Source organism: Bos indicus x Bos taurus, chromosome 17 (genome assembly GCF_003369695.1).
Source record: "Bos indicus x Bos taurus breed Angus x Brahman F1 hybrid chromosome 17, Bos_hybrid_MaternalHap_v2.0, whole genome shotgun sequence".
NCBI lineage: Eukaryota > Metazoa > Chordata > Mammalia > Artiodactyla > Bovidae > Bos > Bos indicus x Bos taurus.
The window spans coordinates 59,250,804-59,278,541 of record NC_040092.1 but is presented as its reverse complement, the minus strand read 5'-3'; the positions used below and the strand labels follow the sequence as shown (position 1 = coordinate 59,278,541).

The window sequence follows — 27,738 nt, the reverse complement described above, 5'->3', positions numbered from 1 at the left end:
TCCTGACCAATCACTGATTCCCCAAGGTAGCTTTGGCTATTCTTCCATGATAGTGTCATTTGCAAACCTCTATTACAACACTCATCAGGCTGGACTGCAATCTCACTCACACATACTGGGAGTTGTTTAACATTAAAGCCATTATTGGGGGCTGAGAAGGAATGCTGGCCACTCAGGCAATGTAGTTCGCTTCAGCTGGCTTTGGTGGCATTGAGGAAAGGAGCCTTGAGACCTCTGCTTATGGCTAGACCCTCAAACTATAGACCCTCAAACTATAAGCCCCGTGAAGTGAGGGATTGTTTCTGTTTTGGTTACTACAGGCTTTCCAGATCCAACTGGTGCCTGACCCAAAGGAGGCTCTTCATAAATATTTGCTGAATGAACAAACGCATGAGAAGGTGAGAAGCTGCGGAGCTGAAGGAACACCAGCAGAGACAGGGAACACCACAGCTGGCAAAGGAAGGGCGTTTGGCCCTCTCGGTCCCCACCCAGGCGGCCTTGGCAGCGAGAAGGAAGGAATCCTCCTCTCCCGTGGGGGGCAGCTCGGAGTTCTTCAGCTGTTCTGAGTTGGAAGGCTCCCCTCACTACATCACACCTGGCTATATTTCAAAGATTAATGAACAGCGTCTTGTCAGGTTTAATATATTGCACTCAGGGAGTTTACTTTGACGATGTAATCATAAATTCCCTGAGCTGCGAATTACACCTTAAGGACTTAAATGAAGTCCTGGTGAGACGCAAAGAAACAGGAATCAGCGTAAAATGTAAAAAGTGCCAGTTTTGAGAGAAAACTGTAAATTTTCTAGGACATTAGGTTTCAAAAGAAGGATTACACACAGACTAAACAAAGTAGAAGTCATAAAAATTTAAAGACACCACAAAACATAACAAAAATAAGATCCTTTTTAGTTATGACAGAATTCTAAAAGGAAACTTACACCAAATTATGCCACCCAAGCAGAGCCATTAATTAACCTAATGAGAAAATATGTTCCATTTCCATGGCCAAAACATGTCAGGAAGCCTTTGACATTTTAAAATAGGAAAAAAGAAAGAGAGAGGTTGGGGGTCGGGGGGATGGAGAGGGAGAGGAAGAAAGAAAGAAAAAGAAAGGTAGTTGCAGCATTCTAAAAAGGTTTAAACATTCACTTATCAGTTCAGGAAATCGAAGGTACTTTTCATAATATTCTCAATGACCCCTTTGGGAAATTTTTGCAATTGTTGCATAAATAGAATGTGGATTACAAAAACAGTATTGGGAAAAAGAATTTGAAGTCAAGGGAACCATCAGGAAACCAAGGATCAGTGTCTGAAGTGGAAGCTTAGCCACTGACCTTTGGGCAGAACTTCAGAAGATGAGCTTAAGTAATGCGGACAGAGAGAAAACAACGGCCTCCCTTCCACCGCCTCCCCACCAAACCTACGCTGACCCGAGGAAAGACTCAAGCAAAGCATGGAGATAGAAAAATATGTATTCTGAAACAAACCAATGACAACGAAAATTCCCCAAGTCAACTCCCCTTTCTATCTCCTAGGAATTCTATTGGTTCCGTGACTCATGTTGCTTCCAATACAACCCAAGTCGTTTTCTCTCTGGAGGGCCATATTCCACCCCCTTTCTTCCTGGGCCCTTCCTTGCTCCAAATCTCCCTACCAGCTCTCAGTCTTGAGGCTAGTTACGAGGTCTAGACCTGGGTAATTCACTGACGATCTCTTTTTCCCTCCTGAGACACGGAGATAATAATATTTCCCATATATTTTTCAGAAGTTATTATAAGGATTAGTGAGGTCATGTGGGTAGTGCTTTAAGGTCTTCAGATGAAAAGGGCCAGAGGAGGCCAACATATCATTAGTCAGCTTTATTCAATTGCTGTACATTCTTATATCAGTGTAGTTGTAGTCGAGAAGGTATTAGTCAGGGGTTTATGTATTTCTCCCCAAGATTACTCTTAAAACTGAAATTGCAAAGTGGTCCCAGTTGTGAAAGTTGAAACCAGGGTAGGTAATGAAGGCTGTAGGCCTGATTCCCAGGCATCCTGGACGGGGCTTTGTGGCCTGGACAGGCTCCAGGTTCTACCTTCTCTGGTGACCTGGGGGGCAACTTGCCCTTGTGCCCTTTCAGAGGTGATAGACAGTTAACAGAGTCCTAGCAGCTCTGGAAATATTGCCTCGAGGTCTGAGGTCAGAGATGTTTTTCCAGCCTATGCTGGGAAGGTAGTCTAATTCCTACCGGCCTATTGATGTTGCCAATCATTTTAGGAAGGAGGTTCTCCACTTGACTGACTCCATTCGAACAGAAGAAACGACTCTTGAGTCCACCCTTTTTCAGCCTGAGGTATCACTGAGTTATCCATCCATCTGCCTTCGGGGATAACCCCAAGGCCACTAGAAATGTTCAAAGACGAGCCTGTGCTATGCTATGCTTAGTCGCTCAGTCATGTCCGACTCTCTGAAACCCCATGGACTGTAGCCCGCCAGGCTCCTCGGTCCATGGGGATTCTCCAGGCAAGAATACTGGAGCTGGTTGCCATGCCCTCCTCTAGGGGATCTTCCCAACCAGCGACTGAACCCAGGTCTCCTGCACTGCAGGCAATTCTTTATCATCTGAGCCACCAGGGAAGCCCAAAGATGTGCCTAGACTTCAGGAACTCCAGTGCTCCTTGGCCTGGTGTCCACACCAGGGTATTAAGAGCTTAACTTTGAGGATTTTGAACTTGTCCGAAGATCATATTATTGAACCAGAGGATCTTTAAATGAAGGTTGAGGGGATTCATCTTTTTAAATGTGAAAAAAAGCTGATGATTTTTATATGGTAGTTACAGTTTGATGACGAGAGGGAAACCCATCATCATCATTTCAATTCAACTCATCGTTTCAATTTGGAAATGAACTTACTCTAAACTCTAATTTGTGTTAAATACATCAGACGTATGGACTCGAGACTTGTTGATTCTGAGATCTAGATTTGGAGACAGTAGCTAAAATTATTTAGTTCACTTGAGTGAATCTTGAGACTGTCTTCCTTATCAGACTTCAGGATGAATTTCCTGGAGGAAATGAAGACATTTAGTGCTGAGCACGACCAGGGAAATGTCTGATCTGGTAGGTCTGAGGTGGGAGCTGAGAATTTGCCTTTTTCACAAGTTCCCAGGTGATTCTGGATGCTGCTGGTCTGGGGTCATGCTTTGGGAACCATTAAACTAAGGGTACGGGCTCGTAGAATCTGGAGTCTAAACTAGACCATGTGTGGTCCTGAACCAGGACGTTGACATCACTTGGAAGCTTGTTAGAAATGCAGAGTCTCAGGCCCCACTCCAGACCTTTTGTATTTAAATCTGCATTTCATAAGATGCCCAGGTAATTAATGGGATTGCCCTGATGGCTCAGACAGTAACGAATCTGCCTGCAATGCAGGAGCTGCTGCTGCTGCTAGGTCGCTTCAGTTGTGTCCGACTCTGTGCAACCCCGTAGACGGCAGCCCACCAGGTTCCCCCCGTCCCTGGGATTCTCCAGGCAAGAACCCTGGAGTGAGTTGCCATTTCCTTTGCAATGCAGGAGACAAGGGTTCAATCTCTGTCGAGAAGATCCCCTGGAGAAGAGAATGGCAACCCATTCCAGTATTCTTGCCTGGAGAATCCCATGGACAGAGGAGCCTGGTGGGCTATGGTCCACAGAGTCACAGAGTTGGACACGACTGAGCGACTAACTCAGGTAATTACCTGAGCGACACTTTCAGGTAATAAATATGGATGTGAAAGTTTGAGAAGCACCACTCTCAAGCTCCCTGTACTTGACTATCCAGTAGCCTATAAATTGTTCTTAATTCTCAGGCAGAAAGCTCTCTGAGTGACATAACTTTCCGTTTGAATACAGCTCTGATTGACTATAACCAAGGACTCCAGGAGAATCAGCGTAGCACAATAAAAAGAAAACTCATCTCTCACTCATATCTCATCAAAGAATGAATTGGGACCTATAAAAATGGCCAATAAACAAATTCAAATGACTTCAGTACACAGACAAGCTTGCTTGTGTCACAGGAACCAAAACCCCAAGGGAGAGTATACTCCTGAAATGACCTGTGGAGTGACTCCTTGTGAGCAAGAGTCCCCTGAACCAGGCGGGAGCTCTTGGGTGTTCACCTTTTAGCTCCGTCGTACAATTCTATAGAGCAGCAATGTCAACGCCTCTCTCAGCAGGGCCAGCCACAGCTCTCCCTGTGTGAAGGCAGGTGTTCAACATCAAATAACACTGCCCTGGACCTGAGCAACCCAGAGAAAAATGTAAATGAAACTAAACAGTTATGATAAGAACCAGTCGAGCACCCGGTCCACCCCGCCCCCAACTCATCCCACCCACCTCTCTTCTTTGCTCACAGAGCTGAAAGGCCAGGAGTTGTCTTTAGAATTTCAAATACTGTTTGGAAAAAGACAGATCCTACAAACATCAGAAACCAGGGCAGATGAATTGATGGTCCTGGCCACAGAGGATTTTACCCACAAGAACCCACCAGGCTATCCAGTGAAGGAGACAGTGAGCAGCCTGAAGTTTTACTACATGGGGCAGATCTGTCCTCTCAAATAACTGGTGCCTCTTTCATGGGTTTGTTCTAGCAAGTCATTCATTCAACAAGTATACATACCCATGGTAGGGTCTATAGGAAATACGGAACGAAACACCTTGTAGGGGGAATAAGTGTGAAGATAAAAAAAAGTAGAATGCAAGGTTGAGAGTGTTCAGGAATCCCTGCAGAGAATCTCCGGATGGATGGGAGAGAATCTTAGGGTACCAGTCTCTGAGATGAAGGAGATGGGGTCCACAGCAGTATGAGCAGAAACTGGTGACTGGAGTTTGGATGTACTTATCTCTTGAGGTCACTCCGCTTTGATTTCCAATGGAAACCACATTTCCAGCCCCTGTGTAAGCAGTTTGACTACCCTGGGCCAATATGCTATGAAAAAGCTAAGACTAACCTCCATAGAGAGACCACAAGAGGACAGGAAGGAGAGTGCTATCTAGCCAAGCCTGTTGGGGCAGCTCCACTCACCTCCTGAGGGCAAGGTCATGAGAACTTCCAAGCAGAAGATACCCAACCAAGCCTCTCCTCAATTCCTGTCCTAAAGAAACTTCAAGATATAAGAGAATGATTGCTTTGGCTTTAAACCACTAAGTTTGGAGTGATTTGTTGCATAGTCCTTGATACATGGGCTTCCCAGGCGGCATTATAGGTAAAGAACCTGCCTGCCAATGCAGAAGATGTAAGAGATGGGGGTTCGATCCCTGGGTCAGGAAGACCCCCCTGGAGGAGCGTGTGACAATCTACTCTAGTATTCTTGCCTAGAGAATCCCATGGATAGAGGAAGCTGGGGGGCTACAGTCTATAGGGTTGCAAATAGTCAGATATGACTAAAGTGACTTAGCATGCACACACGCATTGATACACAGAACAGTTAAGAAGGAAATGAACAGGTAGATGGCATACAGAGTAACTGGGAATGAGAGCTACTTTAAATGGGGGGGCGGGGAGAGGCATAGAAATCCTATCTCAGGAAGGAGAGGTGAAGAGTTTGGAAAAGGGCATCTTAGACAGAAGAAAACACCAAAATATTAAGGGGAGAAAGGACTGATCCTTGTTATGGAGGTCAAATGAAGAATAAGGTTGGAGATGCAGGCAAGAGACAGTTATGCAAGGTCCTGGAGGGACTCCTAAAGAATTTGGTTTTCATTGGAGAACCCTGGGGTGACTTAAAACCACTAGCTAACCCCAGTTCATGCCTGTTACTCCAGCTGCCTCGGTTCCAAGGCTCTCCCCTCCAGAGGCCACCCCACTCTCTTTGTTTATGATATCAAAATCATAGGCTTCCACATCCAGTGGAACCCAAAACCTAGTGTTATCAACAGACAGTACATCCACAACCCCAATCACCTGTTTCCACTCTTCCTGCGATGGTCCATGTCCCCTTTATCTCAGAGATTGGCACCCTCTTCTCTACGGGGTTTGGTTATTCTTGGACCACTGGCCCAAAGCGGGTGTGCATTCATTGTTTAGCTGAATGTTGAATGAATGCCCAAATGTCAGGATAAATGGATAGGTCAACTCAATTCTTTCACAAAACTAAAACATATCCTTTGTGAAATGGTCTTTCCCCTTTGACTCACCCACTTTCTAAAGGATGCAGTAATAGCTACACAGTGGCAGTAAGACATCTCCCCTTACCCCTTTCTCCCTTTAAACTGACATTTCTCCAGTGCCGTTTGGTTCTCAATGGAAAGACATGGACATTCTAAACGTTTCCTGTGTTCCCAACAGGTTCTGGGCTAGCCTTCAGTAACTATTCATCAGTGGACTGGTGGATTCTTGTCAGTTATCCTCGATCCCTTACAGCACTAGCCTGGATATATAGTGTTTTCTAGTCCTAACGTTAGCTTTAATTGTGCAAACGAAAAGAGAAAGTATGTAAGAAAGAAGCATCTCAGTTTGTCCCTCCTCCTTCCCTCCATTTTCATTCTTTGATTTTTCTCTCATTATAGAAATGTAGAGGTGGGTTTGCTTTGTTTTTTCTCAAACTCTGGTAATCAAACTTCCCTTTCTCCCTTTATACTTGTGGTCAGTATGACACACTGATATGAATCTGTTTTTGAAATCTAATTGTGTAGAGAGAACTCATTAGGGAGAATAAATCACTATGAGTTCCTAAGTGAAAATAAGAAGAGGTGAAACACTACTTTATAACAAAATTCTAAGAGATAATCATTTCTCACAATGGAACAAGGGAATATATGAAGTCAGTCATAAAGGGAAAAACAAATATCATATATGGAGGCATACATGTTGAATCCCGAAAGATGGTATAAATGATCTTATTTGCAAAGCAGAACTAGAGATGTAGACATAGAGAACAAACGCATGGATTGAGAGATTGGGATTGACATGTGCACACTAAAATGTATAAAATAGATAACAGAATCTATAGCATAGCTCAGGGAACTCTACTGAGTGCTCTGCGGTGACCTAAATGAGAAGGAAATCCCAAAAGGAGGGGTTATATGTATAACCGATTCACTTTGCTATACAGCAGAAACTAACGCGACATTGTAAAGCAACTATTCTCCAATAAAAATTAATTTAAAAAGAAAAAGAAACAAGGGAGTATAGAGGCCAGTCTTCACATGCATCCATGATGAGGTAGGGATGGAAAGTAGGTAACAAATACAAGTTCATGTCCAGAGTGATGTTCCATTTGTAGCATGAGGGAAATGCATAGGCGCTCCACAATGGCTGTGTTGGGTGTTCAGCATGCCTTTGAAAAACCCTGTGAACTTTCTTTTTACCAAAGTTGGTAACGTAGTGAGTCCAGCTAGATAATGAGCAAACTTAACAACAAAGCATGCTTTCATTGTAGTGTATGAAACTCATCATCAGAAATAAATGTTTGAAAATAAGATGAAAATAAATATTATTGTTAACTTGGGAGTCACGTTGTGGGAGGCAACCCAAATACCTAGAAATCTGGAGTGATTAGGTCATTGTAATCTTAATCAGTTTTGTTTTTTTTTTAAAGGATAGACAAGACTTTCCTGGCACTACAGTGGTTGAGACTTCGCCTTCCAATGTAGGGGATGAGGTTTGATTCCTGGGCAGGGAGCTAAGATCCCACATGCCTCGCAGCCAAAAACCAAAACCCTAAACCAGAAGCAATATTGTAACAAATTCAGTTGACTTTAAAAATGGTTCACATAAAAAAAAAAAAAAATCTTAAAAAAAAAAAAATGCAGATAGGCAAACTGCAATAAACTCCAAGTCCTCTTTCCCCCTTTCTGTTTACTACTGAAACAGTGACATGGTCTGTTATGCCAAAGAGATAACTGGTCAGCTTGCTTTATCAGACTGCCAGTAAATTGATTTTGCATCCTTGAAACACCATTTTCACACATAGCACGTTCACTATGTCATCTCATTTGACGTTTGCAAAACTATGGTAGTTATCATTATCCTTATGTCCATTTTATCAAATATGATCTACATGCTGCTGCTGCTGCTAAGTTGCTTCAGTTGTGTCCGACTCTGTGCGGCCCCATAGACGGCAGCCCACCAGGCTCCCCCGTCCCTGGGATTCTCCAGGCAAGAACACTGGAGTGGGTTACCATTTCCTTCTCCAGTGCATGAAAGTGAAAAGTGAAAGTGAAGTCATTCAGTCGTGTCCGACCCTTAGCGACCCCATGGACTGCAGCCCACCAGGCTCCTCCGTCCATGGGAGTTTCCAGGAAGAGTACTGGAGTGGAGTGCCATTGCCTTCTCCAATGATCTACATAGAGACGATGATTCCTTGCAAATGTTAGCCTTCTCGTGTCTGTTGAATGAAAGAACATTGGTCAGTGACTTCTGAGATTCAGACTCAGTTTTCACTGCTGGCCCTGAAACCCCACCAGTGTCATTATGCAGTCCAAATTATCTTGGCCCTTGAACTATGAGTGCAGATTAATTTACATGCTGAGTCGCTAAATCGTGTCCAATTCTTTGCAACCCTGGGACGGTAGCCCACCAGGCTCCTCTGTCCATGGGGTTCTCCAGGCCTGAGTACTGGAGTGGGTTTTCATGCCCTCCTCCAGGGGATCTTCCCAACTCAGGGATTGAGCCTGTGTCTCTTGAATCTCCTGCACTGGCTGGTGATTTCTTTAGCACTGTGCTACCTGGAAAGCCTGACTGATTTACATAGTCATCGTTGATTCACAGATGTCCAGTTAGACTAGCACATGACCTTGAGTTACATTCTGAGGTCAAAGGGATATAAGAATGTCTTGGCCCATCTGCCCCATATTCTATGGCCGAGGTTCTTCCTGAGAGAATGCTGTTGCTCTCTTTGAGGGCATCCTTCAAATTTACGTGTATTTCAACTTCAGTATCCACTTAGGGCTTTTCCTCTTACTCATGTCCACTAGGAAAAGAAGGCAACGTTTAGCTTAATCCTGTAATTCGAGGTCCCTTCTGGAAGGAGTTGGAAAGATAAATAAAATTTCCTAATACTTTGCTAGAGAGCTGTCTGTGGCAACACTGGAATGACCTGGGAGCTGATTAGCAATGCAGACTGTCGGGCTCCACTTCATACTTAATGAATCATAAATTGATTTTCCCAAGGTTCCCCAGACACCTGGTAAGAAAGGACATTAAGGTGTGAGAAGCACTGGCCTGAAAGACGGGGTACTCCTTAGACACAGCATCTGAGGTTGGAGAAATGAGCGCCTCCTTTTGGAGGTTTGATGTTCTGGTGGTTCACGTTGGTGATGCCTGCTGTTCAAGGTTTTGGGCACTAGAGGGGGACATTGGGCCGCGTGGCTAAGTGAGCAGGGCCTCTCTCCAGGAAGCAAATGGGCATCTTGACATGATGCACAATTAAACCTTTTCTTTTTCAATCTCTTGTATGAAATTTAGTCCAGTTACCAAATAGTAACTGACACTTAGCATGAGCTATGTGCCCAGCATCATGCCAGGGCATTTACACGAAGGGCTTCTTTGAATCCTTAGAGGTACTATTTATTGATGTAAAGATGAAGACATTGGAGGACCTCCCTGGTGGTCCAGTGGTTAAGATTCTGTGTTGCAATACAAGCAGCGTGGGTTCAATCCCTGATCAGGGAATTAAGATCCCACATACCATGCAGCCAAAGAGAAAAAACTAAAGATGAAGAAACTGGGGTTCGGGAGGTAGGGAAATACACTTATGCTCACACCACTGAGAAGTGACAGGAAGTGATAGAGCAGGGATCAGGCAAGGTCCTTCTGACCACGAGCCTGAGCTCCGACCCTGCACTGGCTCCTCTTCACTCTTCTCAGCAGCCCTTCAGGTCGGGCATCACAGAAACCAGTGGCGATCCCTTTAAACAATTAAAATAGAAGAGCAAGAAATTACGAAAAATTCTCTACATTTTTAATGAACTTTTTTTGTGAGGCAGGAGAGCCCAAAGGTTATTGTACAGGCTTTAACGTTATTCTGCCCAAAACAGAAGCCACTGGCTAGAGATGGTGAAGAGCCCTTGAAATGTGGCTGTTGTGATGGAAAAAATGGATATTTAATATGTTTAATTCTAACTAGTTGACTTTTAAACTCTGGTAGTTGATTATTGGAAAGCTTTAAAGTATGTTTGGAACAGCTTGGGGATGTGACTCTACTTTTTCAATTGTCAAGTTTTTTCGTTAAAAATTTTGGGTCTATATATATAAAATGTACATGTAAGTATTAGTCACTTAGCCTGACTCTTTGGGCTGTAGCCTGCCAGGCTCCTCTGTCTATAGGATTTCCCAGGCAAGAATACTGGAGTGGGTTGCCATTTCCTTCTCCAGGGGATCTTCCCAACCCAGGGATTGAACTCAGTTCTCCCACGTCAGGCCGATTCTTTACTGTCTGAGCCACAAACTGAATGATTTTGCTGTACACATGAAGCTAACACAATGTTGTAAATTAACTATTCTTCCAGTAAAAACAGAAAAAAGATTAAAAAATTCTGTGTCTGAATAAAGATGTGGCGTAAGTGTAGCATACACTTATGGTTTTTCAAGGACTCTATATAAAAAAGAATGTACTTATTAAAGTTTCATTAACAACAACAACAATAATTCATATATCAGTTACATGTTGAAATGATCATATTCTGGGTAAGCGGAATTACATAAAATATATTACTAAAATTATTTTCACTTGTTTCTTTTTACTTTTATAATTTGGCCACTAGACATTTTCAATGATGCATGTGGCTCGCATAAACTTTCTGTTGGACCCTGCTCCTCCAGAGCCATTTGTTGGGTTCAAATCCTTACTCTACCACTCAAAGCTGTGAGAACTCTGTAGGTTTCCATTTCATTTGTAAAATGGTGTAACAGTACCTACCTCACATGGTTGAGAAGGTTAATGAGTCAATATATGTTAAGTGCTCATTGGGTGGCAAATCTCCATGGGCCTTGTATGTTCTGCACCTCTGATAAGCAGAATCTTGTTTTGTTGTAGTTCAGTCACTAAGTTGTGTCAGACTCTTTGCGACCCCATGGACTGCAGCATGCCAAGCTTCCCTGTCCTTCACTGTCTCCCAGAGTTTGCTCAAACTCATGTCCATTGAGTCGATGAGGCCATCCAATCATCTCATCCTCTGTCACTCCCTTCTCCTCCTGCCATCAATCCTTCCCAGCATCAGGGTCTTTTCCAATGAGTCACCTCTTCGCATCAAATGGCCAAAGTATTGAAGCTTTAGCATCAGTCCTTCCAATGAATATTCGAGGTTGATTTCCTTTAAAATTGACTGGTTTGATCTCTGCAATCCTAGCAGAATGTTCTAAACTATCTTATCAAAGAAGCTTGTATAGTAAACAGCCGCTCGGAAATGGATACAGCTTCTCCTTCTCATACAGAGATCAGCTGTGTCTGTCTGCTACTTTGAAAGATTTGGTTGCCCTAAGTGCAAAGTTCCTCTTCTGAAACTCAACCTTTTCTACATGTGCAAGAATCATTTTGTGTAACCCTGTGTGAGCACTGGGGCTTGAAGGACTAGTTAAGATCATGGCTACTTCTATGAGTAATAAACTGTCCTTTGTCTCTGACTCAGGAGGCTTCTGCTTGTGTCTGAGACAGGGTGGCAGGCTGACTTGTCTTCTTCACTAAATAGAGTGAAACTAACACCTGAAACTAACACACACTGTTAATCAACTACACTCCAATATGAAACCAAAATTAAAAAAAAAAAAGAAATCTTGGACTCTTCACAGTTTGGGACAATACTTAGAAATAGGCGCCTGGAATACAGCGCTGTGTTAAGTGTTAGATATTATTACCATTACCTCCCCCTCCCCCTACTTCCACTTGGTGCAGCTGAATCACTGCTAATTTCTGCCTTTCGTGTCCTCTTCTGCTTAGGGAGAGAGCGTGAGGACACGCTCTCTTTGGACCTCTGGCATTTGCATGGGTTGTACCTTGTCACTTACCCCTCCTGGTGGTGTCTTGTTGCATGGGGTCAAATTGTCAGAGCTGAATCGTACAGATCACCTTGATGGATTTGATTTTCTTTCTCCAAATATTGTTTCTTATAGCTTATTCTCTTCCAGGAGAATTTTCTAGAACTAGATATTAAGGCTCATGGTGGTACTCTATGCGCCCCCAGTTCCTCTGATTGTACCTCCTTTCATACAGAGGACAGTTTGGCATGTGAGAAGTATCAGCGAGCACTTCTCTCCACCAAAAATTCTGTCTGTCTAGTGCTATTTCTTCACTTTTTTTCATTAAAAAAAATTTGGGGCTGTACCACGCAGCATGCAGGATCTTAGTTCCCAGACTAGGGTTCGAACCTATGGCCCCTGCAGTGGAAGCACAGAGTTTTAACCACTCGACTACCAGGGAAACCTCACTGCTTCACTTGTTTACACTCAAGAGATGTGCATACACACAATCACAGAGGGTAGTTTCCACATTTGCACGAGATTGATTTTGACTGTACTATAAAACTATACCTAGAGTTAAGAGCTTTATCGGTTTTGGTCAAAGGACAATGTAAAAAATTTCAGAGCAAAGAGTATACACAGTGTACTATTTGGAATAAGCTACAGGGTCAAAACAGAACAAAGCTAAAGGGAATGTGAAACATTTCAGTGTGAATTATGTATAAAGGATAATCACACAAACATCACTGAAATGTTTTAACTCTGAACTGTCTTTAACTCTGGTTTTTAAAGTAGCCAATATATGTATACCTGTGGTGGATTCATTTTGATATTTGGCAAAACTAATACAATTATATAAAGTTTAAAAATAAAATAAAATTAGAAAAAATAAAATAAAATAAAACCACACTTCAAAAAAAATAAATAAATAAAGTAGCCAATATAAAAGAACACCTTAACTTTTATACTGGCAACTGAAATTTAAATTTAATTAAAATTAAGAGTCTGATGCTGGGCAAGATTGAAGGCAAAAGAAGGGGGTGGCAGAGGATGAGATGGTTAGATAGCATCATCAACTCAATGGACATGAGTTTGAGCAAACTCTGGGAGACAGTGAAGGACAGGGGAGCTTGGCATACTGCAGTACATGGGGTTGCCAAGAGCTGGACACATCGTAGCGACTGAACGGCAACAAATAAAATTAAACATTCATACCAGCCCCATTTCAAGTATTTGAGGGCCAAATGTAGCTCATGACTACCATATTGGACAGTGCAGATATAGTACATTTCTATCAAGGGAATTTCCATTGAGGAGCCTTGCTGTCAAATTACATAAATGTCTAAATCAGGTGGTAAGTATTATTCATTAGCAAACAGCATTAAAAGTTACATCCAAGGTATTTGGGACAGAATTCTAGACATGTTTGCAACTCTAAGCAATATGATTATATCTTGGCTATAAGATAAAGGTACGAAACTTCAGCTATGAAAATTCAATATAACATACAATTCATTTTCTATTTTGTCAGTGGTTATATCTTCATTTAAATCTATCTGCTCGCAGTGATATTTTCCTTTTTGAATGTTTTCTCTTGACGGAAATCTCCCAGTTTTGTTTTGACTGAGTATCATCTTGGCACAATTTACAGAGCTTAAAACTAGCGTATACTTTATTTATGGTGCACATGGCTTTTACAACCCAATTTATTTTAACAGATTGATGAACTGCAAAGTACTTAAAAATATTGTGCATGTTTGTGTCATTATGATACTATTGCTGAAAATCACATTGGCTATAGAAACAACAGCAACAAGAGCAGCTCTAGCATGACGGGGATACCTGACTGCCAGGTACAAATGTTTACCCTGTGTTGTGTGTCGTGTATATTCTAATACTCAACTCAGCTCAAGCCTGGAATGAAGATAGATATAGGACATATGACTGTTTCCATTTTGGTGACAGAAAGCCATTTTCCCACCAAGTTTTTGCATTATTAGTATTCTATCCTTGGAGAAGGAAATGGTAACCCACTCTAGTATTCTCGCCTGGTGAATCCCATGGACAGAGGAGCCTGGCAGGCTACAGCTCATGGGGTCATTAAAAGTCAGGGATGACTGAGCACATCCTGCCCTTGAAACCATCCTCCAGATCCTTGTGCTTCAAAATGCAGTCCAGGAACCAGCATTAGCGTCACTTGGGAGTTTGTTAGAGGCACAGAATCTCAGGCACCCCCAGACTCTGTGTCCCCAGAAAACTAGAGGCACACTAAAGTTTGTGAAACACTGCTTTAGACACCGAAGATGAGACATCGGTACTTCTGATGCCATTTCTGAGGCAAGGTGTTACAGACTGAATCATGTCTCCTTTCAAAATGCCTGTGCTGGAGTCCTAAGCTCCTATACTTCAGAGTGTGTTCTTATTTGAAGTTAGGGCCTTTACAGAGGTAATGGAGTTAAAATGAGGTCATTAGAGTGAGTCCTAATCCAATAGGACTTGTGTGCTTATAAAAATAAAAGGGGGGAAATTTGTATAAGACCCACGGTGTCTACAAGCCAAGGAGCGGGAACAGAACCTTCCCTCCCAGCCCTCACTGAGGAACCAACTCTGCCAGTACCTTGATTTCAGACTTCCAGTCCCTAGAATTATGAGACAATAAAAACTTTTGGTGATTAAGCCACAAATTTGTAAGGGCAACCCTGCTGCTGCTGCTGCTGCTAAGTCGCTTCAGTCGTGTCCGATTCTGTGCGACCCCATAGACGGCAGCCCACCAGGCCCCGCCGTCCCTGGGATTCTCCAGGCAAGAACACTGGAGTGGGTTGCCATTTCCTTCTCCAATGCATGAAAGTGAAAGTGAAGTCGCTCAGTCGTGTCCGACTCTTAGCGACCCCATGGACTGCAGCCCACCAGGCTCCTCTGTCCATGGGATTTTCCAGGCAAGAGTACTGGAGTGGGTGCCATCGCCTTCTCCCTAGTGGACACTAAATGGTTACTCTTTCTTCTGTACCATGACTTGTCCACCTTTTTAGATGATGTTTCAGGCATTTATACTGTTGTACCTGCTCAGAATATGGTATCTATCAATCAGGTAGGGTGCCTACAGCAGTCCTCTTGGGAACACAGTTCATGGAAGAGACCATTATGTTTCTAACAGGAAGGAGCAAAACTAGTTACTGAGGGCCCTGGAAGGAGTGGCAGCCCCCTTGTGACAGTGGGCTTCTTCAGCAAGAAGAAAATGGTGGCCACAGATCAGTGTGTGTGTTAGTCACTCAGTCGTGTCTGACTCTTTGTGACACCATGGACTGTAGCCCGCCAGACTCCTCTGTCCATGGGATTCTTCAGGCAAGAATACTGGAGTGGGTTGCCATTCCCTTCTCCAGGGGATCTTCCCAACCGAGGGATCGAACCTGGGTCTCCTGCATCTCCTGCATTGGCAGGAGGGTTCTTTATCACTAGCGCCACCTGGAAAGCAGATCAGAGTGCTTTAGAAATCAGAAGAGAGAGAGCTGCAGGAGACATGAAAGGATTATTCAAAAATAAATCATACCAGGATGGGAGGAACAGGAAAAAGTGATCCAGAGAACCCAGCGAAAGCAACAAAGAACCATAGAGGGTAGAAGTGGCTGGAAGACTGGGAAAAAACGGAATGTCTTTTCTAGTCATTTACCTCCCACAAAATGCAGCGGAGTAGTTAATAAACTATCTAAGATATGCAATTTCTAATCTGCAATTCACATGGATCCTGGGGTTAGGCATGTCTAATAAAAATAATAGCTGTTAGAGCTGGTAGGAACTTGTCTCTCATTTTACACATAAGGAAACTGAGTCCTAGTGCAGTGAGTGGCTTACCCAGCATCACTCGGCTGATTAGCTGGAAATACAAACCTGGGAACCCCATCTCGCAGCCGAAGCCGAGAATTCCTGCCAGCACACCCGGCATACACAACTTTTGGAAGCTGTAGATCACAGAACAGTGTCTATGATAATCTAAATTGCTTTACATGAAGCACATGGATTTTGCATCAAGTAGTTTTAATTATAAGGCTATAAATATGTCAAAGGCATCATCAAATATCTGATGACATCTTATTAAATTACAAAAGTGAGCTCAAGCAGTTTCTGGTGTGGGCATAATCCCAAGAAGAATGAGTTTTATAGTCAAGTGCTACTCAGGCTTCTCTCCCCTTCTCCCAGCCCCTATTTTCCCCCTGTTAAATTGTATTAATCATAGAAATGATCATCGAGAAATCAAGCATAAATCAAATTATGAAAATATTGAAGAAATATTGTATCTAAATTATTTTTCTTCCTTTGATCCTTTCATTTCTTTAAATGCTGGTAGAATTTAATCTCCAGAGAGACCCTTTCAGACCTTCAAATAGGGGGAAAAATGTATTTTTTCCTGATGAGATCGTGTAGTTGCTTTTTTAAGCTGTACTTCCATTGGAATTAATACATTAGTCTAAAATGAAATTCAAAAAAAGAAAAAAAAAACATGAAAGTAAGGAACAAGTTCAGAGAACTCTCTCTCATATCAGCTGTCCAACTCCTGGACAAATGGAAGCTGATAGGTTTAAAAGTACAAAGGTGAGCTATGAGATCTCTTAGTGATAACTGGGAGAATTTCCATATATAACCCTGCAATTACTTAGGCAGTAAGTAAGGATCCCTTACCTTGAAGGTAGGATCCCCCTGACTATATGTTGCTGTGACCATGTTGGGACTCTAGGCAATGGTTTCTTAAGATATTCTCCTAAAGGAGATCTCATCGTGTTCCTTTGTAATGCCACCTGTAATCTCTTTTCTCATCTGTGTCTAAGTCACTCTTACTAACATATGTATCATTTAAGTATTTATTTTCCATCTTTTGGCCATGTTGTACAACATGTGGGACCTTAGTTCCCTAACCAGGGATCAAACCCGGGTCCCCTGCATTGGTAGCACGAAGTCTTCACCACTGGATCAGGGTCTAAAAAAGGAGAACAGAAACTGCTCCTTGTATTTATGACAAAGGGAATTTAATGCAGGGAATTGATGACACTGTTGACGGCAGAGGAGAAGGCAATCAAGGGACATGAAGAAACCCAGAGAAATAGTTAGCATCAGGAAAAGAACCACTTCCCTCTTTAGCCTGTTATTTAGAACTAGCACCCAAAAAAGATGTCCTTTTCATTATAGGGGACTGGAATGCAAAAGTAGGAAGTCAAGAAACACTTGGGGTAACAGGTAAATTTGGCCTTGGAATATGAAATGAAGCAGGGCAAAGGCTAATAGAGTTTTGCCAAGAGAACACACTGGTCATAGCAAACACCCTCTTCCAACAACACAAGAGAAGACCCTACACATGGACATCACCAGATGGTCAACACTGAAATCAGACTGATTATATTCTTTGCAGCCAAAGATGGAGAAGCTCTATACAGTCAGCAAAAACAAGACTGGGAGCTGACTGTGGCTCAGATCATGAACTCCTTATTGCCAAATTCAGAGTTAAATTGAAGAAAATAGGGAAAAGCACTAGACCATTCAGGTATGACTTAAATCAAATCCCTTATGATTATACAGTGGAGTGAGAAATAGATTTAAGGGACTAGATCTGATAGATAGAGTGCCTGATGAACTATGGACAGAGGTTCATGACATTGTTCAGGAGACAGGGATCAAGACCATCCCCATGGAAAAGAAATGCAAAAAAGCAAAATGGCTGTCTGGGGAGGCCTTACAAATAGCTGTGAAAAGAAGAGAAGCGAAAAGCAAAGGAGAAAAGGAAAGATATAAGCATCTGAATGCAGAGTTCCAAAGAACAGCAAGAAGAGATAAGAAAGCTTTCCTCAGTGATTAGTGCAAAGAAATAGAGGAAAACAACAGAATGGGAAATACTAGAGATCTCTTCAAGAAAATTAGAGATACCAAGGGAATATTTCATGCAAAGATGGGCTTAATAAAGGACAGAAATGGTATGGACCTAACAGAAGCAGAAGATATTAAGAAGAGGTGGCAAGAATCCACGGAAGAACTGTACAAGAAAGATCTTCATGACCAAGATAATCACAATGGTGTGATCACTCACCTAGAGCCAGACATCCTGGAATGTGAAGTCAAGTGGGCCTTAGAAAGCATCACTATGAACAAAGCTAGTGGAGGTGATGGGATTCCAGTTGAGCTATTTCAAATCCTAAAAGATGATACTGTGAAAGTGCTGCACTCAATATGCCAGCAAATTGGAAAACTCAGCAGTGGCCACAGGACTGGAAAAGGTCAGTTTTCATTCCAATCCCAAAGAAAGGCAATGCCAAAGAATGCTCAAACTACCACACAATTGCACTCATTTCACATGCTAGTCAAGTAATGCTCAAAATTCTGCAAGCCAGGCTTCAGCAATATGTGAACCGTGAATTTCCAGAGGTTCAAGCTGGTTTTAGAAAAGGCAAAGGAACCAGAGATCAAATTGCCAACATCCGCTGGATCATGGAAAAAGCAAGAGAGTTCCAGAAAAACATCTATTTCTGCTTTATTGACTATGCCAAAGCCTTTGACTGTGTGGATCACAATAAACTGTGCAAAAATTCTGCAAGAGATGGGAATACCAGACCACCTGACCTGCCTCTTGAGAAACCTATATGCAGGTCAGGAAGCAACAGTTAGAACTGGACATGGAACAATAGACTGGTTCCAAATAGGAAAAGGAGTAGGTCAAGGCTGTCTATTGTCACCCTGCTTATTTAACTTATACACAGAGTACATCATGAGAGACGCTGGGCTGGAAGAAGCACAAGCTGGAATCAAGATTGCCGGGAGAAATATCAATAACCTCAGATATGCAGATGACACCACTCTTATGGTAGAAAGTGAAGAGGAACTAAAGCCTCTCAATGAAAGTGAAAGAGCAGAGTGAAAAAGTTCGCTTAAAGCTCAACATTCAGAAAACGAAGATCATGGCATCTGGTCTCATCACTTCATGGGAAATAGATGGGGAAACAGTGGAAACAGTGTCAGACTTTATTTTTTGGGGCTCCAAAATCACAGCAGATGGTGATTGCAGCCATGAAATTAAAAGATGCTTACTCCTTGGAAGGAAAGTTATGACCAACCTAGATAGCATATTCAAAAGCAGAGACATTACTTTGCCAACAAAGGTCTGTCTAGTCAAGGTGATGGTTTTTCCAATAGTCACATATGGATGTGAGAGTTGGACTGTGAAGAAAGCTGAGCGCTGAAGAATTGATGCTTTTAAACTGTGGTGTTGGAGAAGACTCTTGAGAGTCACTTGGACTGCAAGGAGATCCAACCAGTCCATTCTGAAGGAGATCAGCCCTGGGATTTCTTTGGAAGGAATGATGCTAAAGCTGAAACTCCAGTACTTTGGCCACCTCATGCGAAGAGTTGACTCACTGGAAAAGACTCTGATGCTAGGAGGGATTGGGGGCAGGAGGAGAAGGGGACGACAGAGGATGAGATGGCTGGATGGCATCACTGACTCGATGGACGTGAGTCTGAGTGAACTCCGGGAGTTGGTGATGGACAGGGAGGCCGGGCGTGCTGTGGTTCATGGGGTCGCAAAGAGTCGGACACGACTGAGCGACTGAACTGAACTGATACCTATTATTATCATCTTCCTCTAGGTAAGTAGGCAGGAGCTGCTCTAGGTCTGTCAGGGATTCTAAGTAGAAGATATAGCCTTGGGAGATTTATAATCTGGTTGGAGAGACCAGGCACATGCAGAAAACAGATTGTGATTAAGAGACTCAGGGACAGAGTCGCAAAAGTGGAAGGGCAGTGGCTGAGGGAAAGAGACCTTCTGTGCTTCCTGGGCCATTGAGGGAGCTTCCTGGGTGAAGTTAGTGGTAAAGAACCTCCTGCCAATGCAGGAGACATAGAGATGGAGGTTCGAACCCTGGGTTAGGAGGATCCCCTGGAGGAGGGCATAGAAACCCACTCCAGTATTCTTGCCTGGGAAAGCCCATGGACAGAGGAGCCTGGTAGGCTACAGTCCGTGGGGTCACAAAGAGTTGGACACAATCAAAGTGACTTAGCACGCATGGGCCACTGAGGAATGAGCTAAGGGATGCTTTTCGTGGAGTTTCTTTGCCTAACCTAACACTTCTGGAGAGTAACCTGAGTTCGAGGACTCTATCTGTGAATCAAGCACCTGTACCACATTTTCTTCTCAGAACAATCTTCTCTTCTAGGGAAACAGCTTTACCTGCCGGTCAGGGACGTATTTGTTCAGGAAGAAAGGAGATCGAGATGAAAGCATTTTGGTCTTCTAAAGAATATTGGCAGATTTTTAATTCATGTTCAAAACAGCATAGCTGACCTTGTACAAACACTCTTGATACAATTGACTGGAAACCAAACGGCCAGGTCAACGAGGTTTTACGGTATCTGCAATCGCCTTTTTTCCGTGTCTCCCCTCTTCTATGTGCTTCTTTCTCTCAGGACTCTTGACTGCTCTTTTGCATCCTTCACTGATTAATATTTTACTTTTTTTTAAAGGATCAGATCTAAGTCATTTACAACTTATAAATTTAAGTCAATATTTGTACCCAATGAAACTGACCCTTAACATTGCCATATATTTTGGGGAGTAAAATTTTGAAAATAGAACATGAAAAGTGAAAAAAGGCAAGAATAGTTTGAACAAGAAGTTTGAGTATAGAATATTTAAAAAATCAGTGTTTATATAGTCAATATGGATACTTAAGCTTTAAAAATTCTACAATAAAAAATAATTTTAAAATCGCACATGTACATTAGATCATAAGATAAAGTTTAATACATTTGATCATGTTAAAGGACACAAACACAGCCAATCTAACCAAATTTCAGGCATGCATTTACATAAATATATTAAATTAAGAAAAGAAATTATACACTTAAACATCCTTTTCACCTAAAAATCATTAAATCCACAGATCAACAATAAAAACCAATTCTCTGCATTTATCACTTCAAGATACAATTGTTCTATTTTAAAGATAACACAAATACACTTGTTAGAATTTATATGCATTATACATATATTATATATTACATAGATAGTGTGTATACATATGTAGTGTTTGTACAGATAGATAAATATATATACATGGGTGTGTGCACACATACAGATACACACAGATGTATTTTAGGCCATCTGTACTATTACTGCTGGATTTTGATGTTGAACTGAATTAGAGCAGTTGGGTGCGATTACTGTCTTCTGCTTCAAATGCACCCACTGGGCTCATAATCTCCCATTATAAACATCCTTGCCTTTTCTATAGTACATAAATCATGCTGGGCACTTCAATAAATCTTTGTTAAATTAATGAATGGATGGATGGCTGAATAATAGAAGATCAATTAAAAAGAATTAATATTATAATAACTTGGTAAAGTAAGTCAAATTAATGCAAATATAGAAGGATTATCTAAGCCAATGACTTTGCGTGTTACTTTTCCAAAGAACATTTATAGAAAACAACTAGTACATATATTAACCTGCTTTTGTTACTTGTTCCCACAGTCTTCTGCCTCTTATTAACAGAAATCCAAGCAAAGTATCTTCTGTGAGCAAGGTTACAGACAAATTGCCCTAATTGTCAAAAATCTAAAGAAAAATCAACAGCTAGGAAAAGCAAAACTTAGAACAATTTAGCCATTCTAAAGTTAAAAGATAAAGTTAACCATTCTTTAAAGCTGGACAGAATTAATCACAGATAAAGCCAGGAAAGACATGGTTTCTTTACCAATTTCTTTTATGCTTATTAATTATAATGATTTGATAATTTTTTTATTTTAATTAGCTGGGTTTCTTTTAAATAGACTTCTTTAGCATGTCCTAGGGAATGAACTCCAAAAATCTCATAGAACCTCTGTATCATTTATCTTGTTACCCCATAGTTCTTGGTGAAATGCAAGTCCAAAAATGTCCTATGAATTGAATGAGATGTGGGAAATACCTGATATAAGGTTGTCAGTTTGATTTCTCAATAATAGTATTATGAATGGAATGTATTAATGTGTTAATAGTATTATGTTCTATACATAAACTCCTAATTTATTCTATGAAAATCATGTCTCTGATTTTAAGAACATAAGGTGAAAAAATACCCAACACACTTTTGGGCATAGACTACACCAAATCTGATCACACATTGTTCAGTGAATGGAAACTCTTGGCTAGTTATTTTTTAGTGCAAAGGGAAATGTACAAGAGTTAGTTTCTAACTGTGAAGACAAAGCTTATTTTCTTTTTAGCGATTATGAATTTCCCATCCCTGTTAATATTATTTTTTTTTTATCTTGTGTTAAAACTTTTTTTAAGTTAAAAAATTTTTAACTTGAAAGATTATAGTCAATTGAAATAACTGACCATTTATATTAATTTGCTTGTGTATAAGTAATATAAAATCTACATATACAAAAAAATACCCTGACCAAAATGTGATGTCTGACTTTGTGATGTACATGAGATGTACCTGAGAACTCATATTGAATTGGCATCATTTTTTTTGTTGTTGTTAAAAGCAGTGCAAGTTTTAAGCTTAAGCTTTATGTTAATAGAAGGGATCATTATTTTTTATTGCTTTCAATCAACTTGTAGATGATTTATACAAAAGAAAGAGAATGTATCTTTCTTTTGGGTGCATCTTGGGCTTACATTTAATGAAGAATCAAAAGAGCTCATCTGATAAATAAGTAAATCTCTTCATAGTCACTAGGGAAATAATCACTATGATTGAGAAGAAAATAGCACAACACTTTCTCCCGCTCTCCTGAGTACACTGTACTCCCCAAAACAGTTATTTTAAGACAATTTCCAAAACCTATGAGTGGCTATTAAGAGCAAGAAGTGTTGCAACTGGTTAAGGTTAACGTCCGGCAGGTTTTATGGTCATGTTTTTTATATTTTTAATATCAAAATGCTTCTTTTATTCAGTTGCTCACCTTCTCTGCATCATATTGATTATAAGAGGTATGACTAATTTGTGTTTGTGTGATAAAGAGAAAGAAGGTAAGATAGAATATATTTCTTTAGGATATTCTAACGAGAAACTTTCTAGAGGTATTGTCTATAGTCACAGTAACAGGCCCACTGACTTTTTGGCGGTAATAAAGAAATGGGTACATTTTCAAGGCATGGAACTTTGGTCTGAGTTCTTTGCAAGTTCATGTTTCATTCCAAGGGTGGGGTAAAGAGATTCTGAAGTCTCCACTGAGGGACTATTTCATTTTTTCCTCATTGATTTGGGATAGTCTTAAGATTATTTAACCATCCATAGAGATGGTTGTTGTTTGAAAAGGAAATAGCCGCTACCTTTCCTTACTGTTAACTCACACTGTTGGACTGGGGACGTTCTTTCTAGCATCCAAGCTGGAACCCCAGCCGAGCTGGGACATCTAGGCTGGGAGTCATGCACTCCTTTTTGTCACTTCTTTCAATGACTGCAATAGGTCAGTCTAGTCTGTTCATCACTGTCTACTGTTCTTTATGATTTAGTTTGAACAAATGTGGTACTAGGAGAGGAATTTTTCAGGCAAAATCAGTAGCAAGCTGCAGGATATCTTCATTAGTGTCCTGAGGACATGTTTGTTTAGTCAAAACCAATAGAAACAGAGACGAGAGAGGTTAACAAGAAAAGGGATGTATGGGGGTGGGGGAAGAAAAAAGAGAGAGAAAGATATCATAGGTAACATTCTTTAGAGATGCTCAGAAACTTTATCGAGCAGCCAAATATAAATGCCTATAATATACCTTATTTTCCCTCTTAAAAATTTAGTCTTGGTTTTTATGTTTCAAAACTAAAAGAAACTAATACAGTTTAAATTAATGTGTACTTTGAAAGACCCCAGATGCAGCATCTAACCTAAGATCCTAAACCTAGTAGATTTCTTTTTAGTTTATGATTTGGAGATAAAAACAATATTATAAAATTGTTAAAAATTATTAGTACATTATTATGTAATTATTTTCAAATAAATAAATAGAGAAGTGCTTACTCTTAAATATATAAATGAAAAGGAGAATGGCTTTCTATTTAAGTTGTATGTGTAGGTTTCTTTGCTCTTCTTTATGAGATAGTCCATTAATCTGAGAAAACTTCTGAGTATTCTTTGTGATAAAAGGTATATTTTACAATAGCCATACTGAAGGGAAATTCCAAAAAGAAAGCTAGAGATGGAAGCCCTTTTTACCATTATTCAAGTTTCTTAAATCTTCCCTTCTTTGCACTTTAATGATGTGTCAACTCATTTGTCTTCTTATTACTTCAAATAACTAGCAAAAAAACGAAGTTCTATCAACCAGAACAAGAGTTTGTTAGAAGCAGTGGCAGAAAATATTTTGCCTCAACTCTTTATAACTACCATCATAGCATTTTACATTAAATTGATCCCCAAAGCTTAAGCTCTAGAATGGAAAAAAGGAATAATAATTTACATTTTTATGTTTATTGTATCTTTATCTCCCACATCTATATTCATACAGAGGACATTTTCTTTCATTTTGATTATGTGCTTTTTTACTGAGTAGATATTGCCATTCATGTGATGAAACAATTATTTTTCCCTAGCTCATACTTTTTAACCAATTCCTACTTGCCTCTCATTATGAATTATTTAAGATCATTCTCAGTCACATATATATTTAAAATCTACTTGAAAGGAAAGGTCAAAAGTTTTTTTTGAAATGATCACTTAGTTTAAAATATGTAGGTATTAATCTGCCTTTGCTATTTACTTCTTTCCTAGGAACAGAAAGAAATGATTCCAATGACTGTATTTGCTGGGGTTTAATGTAGTGGATCTGTTTTCTTTTTAGAAAATTTTGATCTTTTATTCTAATGACTCCCCATAGAAAAGGCAATGATACCTGGAGTACATATGTTTTTCTAAGTCATTTGAAAGTCTTTCGCTTGGGAAAGGACTATCTAAAAAAAAGCTGGGTCTGGTCAATTTAATCTAGATATTTTTAAATAGAACTAATGGCAATAGAACATCTTTTCTTTTATAAAGATTCTTTTGGAAAAGATGGAAAGATTCAAGATGTCAGAAAAAATGCTGTTTTGTGTTTTTTTTGAATTTGGCTGAATATATGGCAGTATCCTTATTGTTTTCAGTGAAACTATGAACAGGAGAATGTGTAATAAAACTGCACGATTTGACAGATTTAGACAGCTGGCTCCCTCACAAGAAGCTCACATTTTGTGAATGTCACCCACGTTGAATAAGAGATGAGGAGATGGTAGGGTCCATTTACAAAAATGGTTGTCAGGACATTTTTTTTTTAATTGTAAAACTTTCTGTGATGGAATTCAGTAAAAGGGCCATGAAGAGAAAGCCACAGGGACAAAAGACTGCTATTAACCTACAGATGCGGGCTACGGCAGGGTTCACCGCAAGATTTGCCACACTGTTGGGCCAATGAAGTGTTCGTGTGACTAGAAGGGACCACCCCTTTTCTGGGGTAAGAGGGCAATTTGGTCTCCATGCTCATTTAATCCTGAGATTTCTTTGAATAGACTGTCCATTGAAATCTAAATTGTGCAAAATTATGCATGCACTTTTTAATGCAGGCTATTGTTCACTAAGCACTGAACCAAGGCTTGTCAACCCATTTCCATTGGGCATGAGGTCACTTGAAACTTAAGCAATCATATATGGCAGACAAGAACAGGGTACTTAACCAAACTTTCTACTTGGTGGTTTCTCCCTGTGCTTTCATTGCAAATCTCTCGCTTTCCAACAATAAACAAATACGAGTTGCAAGGTTTTGTTTATTTTTTAAATTGATGCTTCTGTTCTTAAAGGTAAGGAGCAGGTTTGGGAAGTCAATCTGTGTTGTATAATCTGCCCTGCTCTACAATTTAGACTCTGGAGGGACAGATGTTAAAGAAGGGCAACCGAAAGTGGGGGCCCACGTGTCATGAGTCGATGTTTCTTCAGAGGTGCAAAATGTCCTGATAATTCTTTATAATCCAAACATGGCACGCTGACTTCAAAAACCACGAAGAGAAGCGTCTACCTGAGTTTCTGCAGTTTAAGTTAGAACATGGTATTTCTTGAAAAACCCAAAAGAACATTTACAGGATATTTATTCATACATGAACCGGAGAGGATTTTCATTGAGTTCTGAAGGAATGTACACATTAAAAGTCATATTTGGCAAGAATGAGCATATTAAAAATTCGTACAAGTGACAGCTTACATAGGCAAGATTTGTTCAAAACGAGTGAACTCTTTTTCCAGTGAGGTTCGATTCAGTGTGAAACCCACAACATTCTAATCACATATACTCTCTGACAGGCTTGCTATGGTGAAAAGCATTTTACGAATGTTTAGTGCTGGAATTTTATAATGAGTGGCTGTTTTCTTGCTTTTTCATCCGTCGTTAATGATTACATGTTGGCACAAGGATACATTGCTAGATTAGATCCACAGCACATTAAAGGCTGTTTGCTTTCTCACTCCCCTTCTTTCCAATTAAGTTGGTGAAAAATGTAACTTTAGTATTTTACAGGACAGGGTAAAGGTGTTTCATCTAGGTGATGTCTATATTATAAAAATAAAATAAAAAATATAAATATGTAACACAAACCCGGTGCCTATTGTTAAATAAACTATACAATAAAAGCAGACCTTTTAGGAAGATTGGTTTTAGAATATGCTGTTATGATTTAATTGAAAACACTTGAAAACGATCTTGAAATTAAGCTAGAGTAACCATATTTCTCTGCCAATAAAAAGGTAAGTGCGTTAACATTCTATAATTGGATACATTGATAAAAATGCAGATTACAATTTTATACCATTGCCCACTTAGAAATTAATCAGGGCTGAAACATTCTCTCATATTATAATCCTTTAATATTAATATAAAAATATGGCCTTTTAAAATTCAATCCATCAGATTGCACAGTAATGTTTTAAAACTCCATTGAAGTAGACTTCAGTGATTACAGACAGAAAATTCCTGGGAAGTCAAATAATCTCTTCTGGTGACATAAAAATGCCGTTACCAATTTACAATGGAATTTCCGGGGAAATTACTCCACGCAAGGAAATACATATTTTTAAAACCCATCTGTTATGCAACCACACGCATAGGGGTTTTGAGTGTGTGTGTATATGTGCATATGTGAACAAACATGCCAATATACACACACAAGACCTGCACATTTCTGGAAATGACTTTTAAATTAATCAAAGAAAATGAAATCACAGGAGTGTGTAGCAAGATAACAGTTGTTCTTTTTAATGACAGGATAAAAAAATAAATGCCCACTGGAAAGGAATAGTCAAACAGTCCCAGAAACTATACAATGTAACTTGTTAGATCCAGCAAATAAGATGTCATGTCAATGATCTGATCAAGAATACCTGCCCTGGTCACTCTGCGGAGGTTTCTGTCCACTTGTTCACACTGAGCACCAAGATATCCTTTTTTACAGAGGCACTTGTTGGGTCTAACACAGACACCACCGTGGCAACACGCTGGCTCACATTTCGCTGGAAGAAAAAATAGAGCAATACAATCACGTTCCATTCTGTAGGTCAGAAACGGCGCCGAATATGAGGCCAATAAATATTTGATGAGTGAGGGAAGGGAGGGAAAGAGGGGAAGAGCAGTCCCAAAATGACCCCAAAGCTGATAAATACAAAGAAAGAAGATTTTAGACTTCCAATTATTTGGGGGCCAGAATGCAGCAGACAGCGGGAGATATTTCTAGAGAAGCGGATCACCCAGATCACGGGAAACAATTTCAATCCATTATGGAATGGACTTTATGTAAAACAAGGACCCTGATGCTGGGAAAGACTGAAGGCAGGAGGAG

The 27,738-nt window shown here is 40.4% G+C and overlaps 1 protein-coding gene across 1 annotated transcript in view; it reads right to left on the bottom strand.

Moving 5' to 3' along the window:
• Positions 1 to 20,669: 20,669 nt before the first annotated feature.
• HHIP (hedgehog interacting protein) overlaps positions 20,670 to 27,738 on the bottom strand; it is a 115,539-nt gene continuing 108,470 nt past the window's right edge. The window contains exon 13 of the mRNA XM_027567436.1: positions 20,670 to 27,412. Within this exon, the coding sequence (XP_027423237.1) occupies positions 27,219 to 27,412 (194 nt within the window). The 3' untranslated portion in view covers positions 20,670 to 27,218. The remainder of the gene's footprint in view (positions 27,413 to 27,738) is intronic.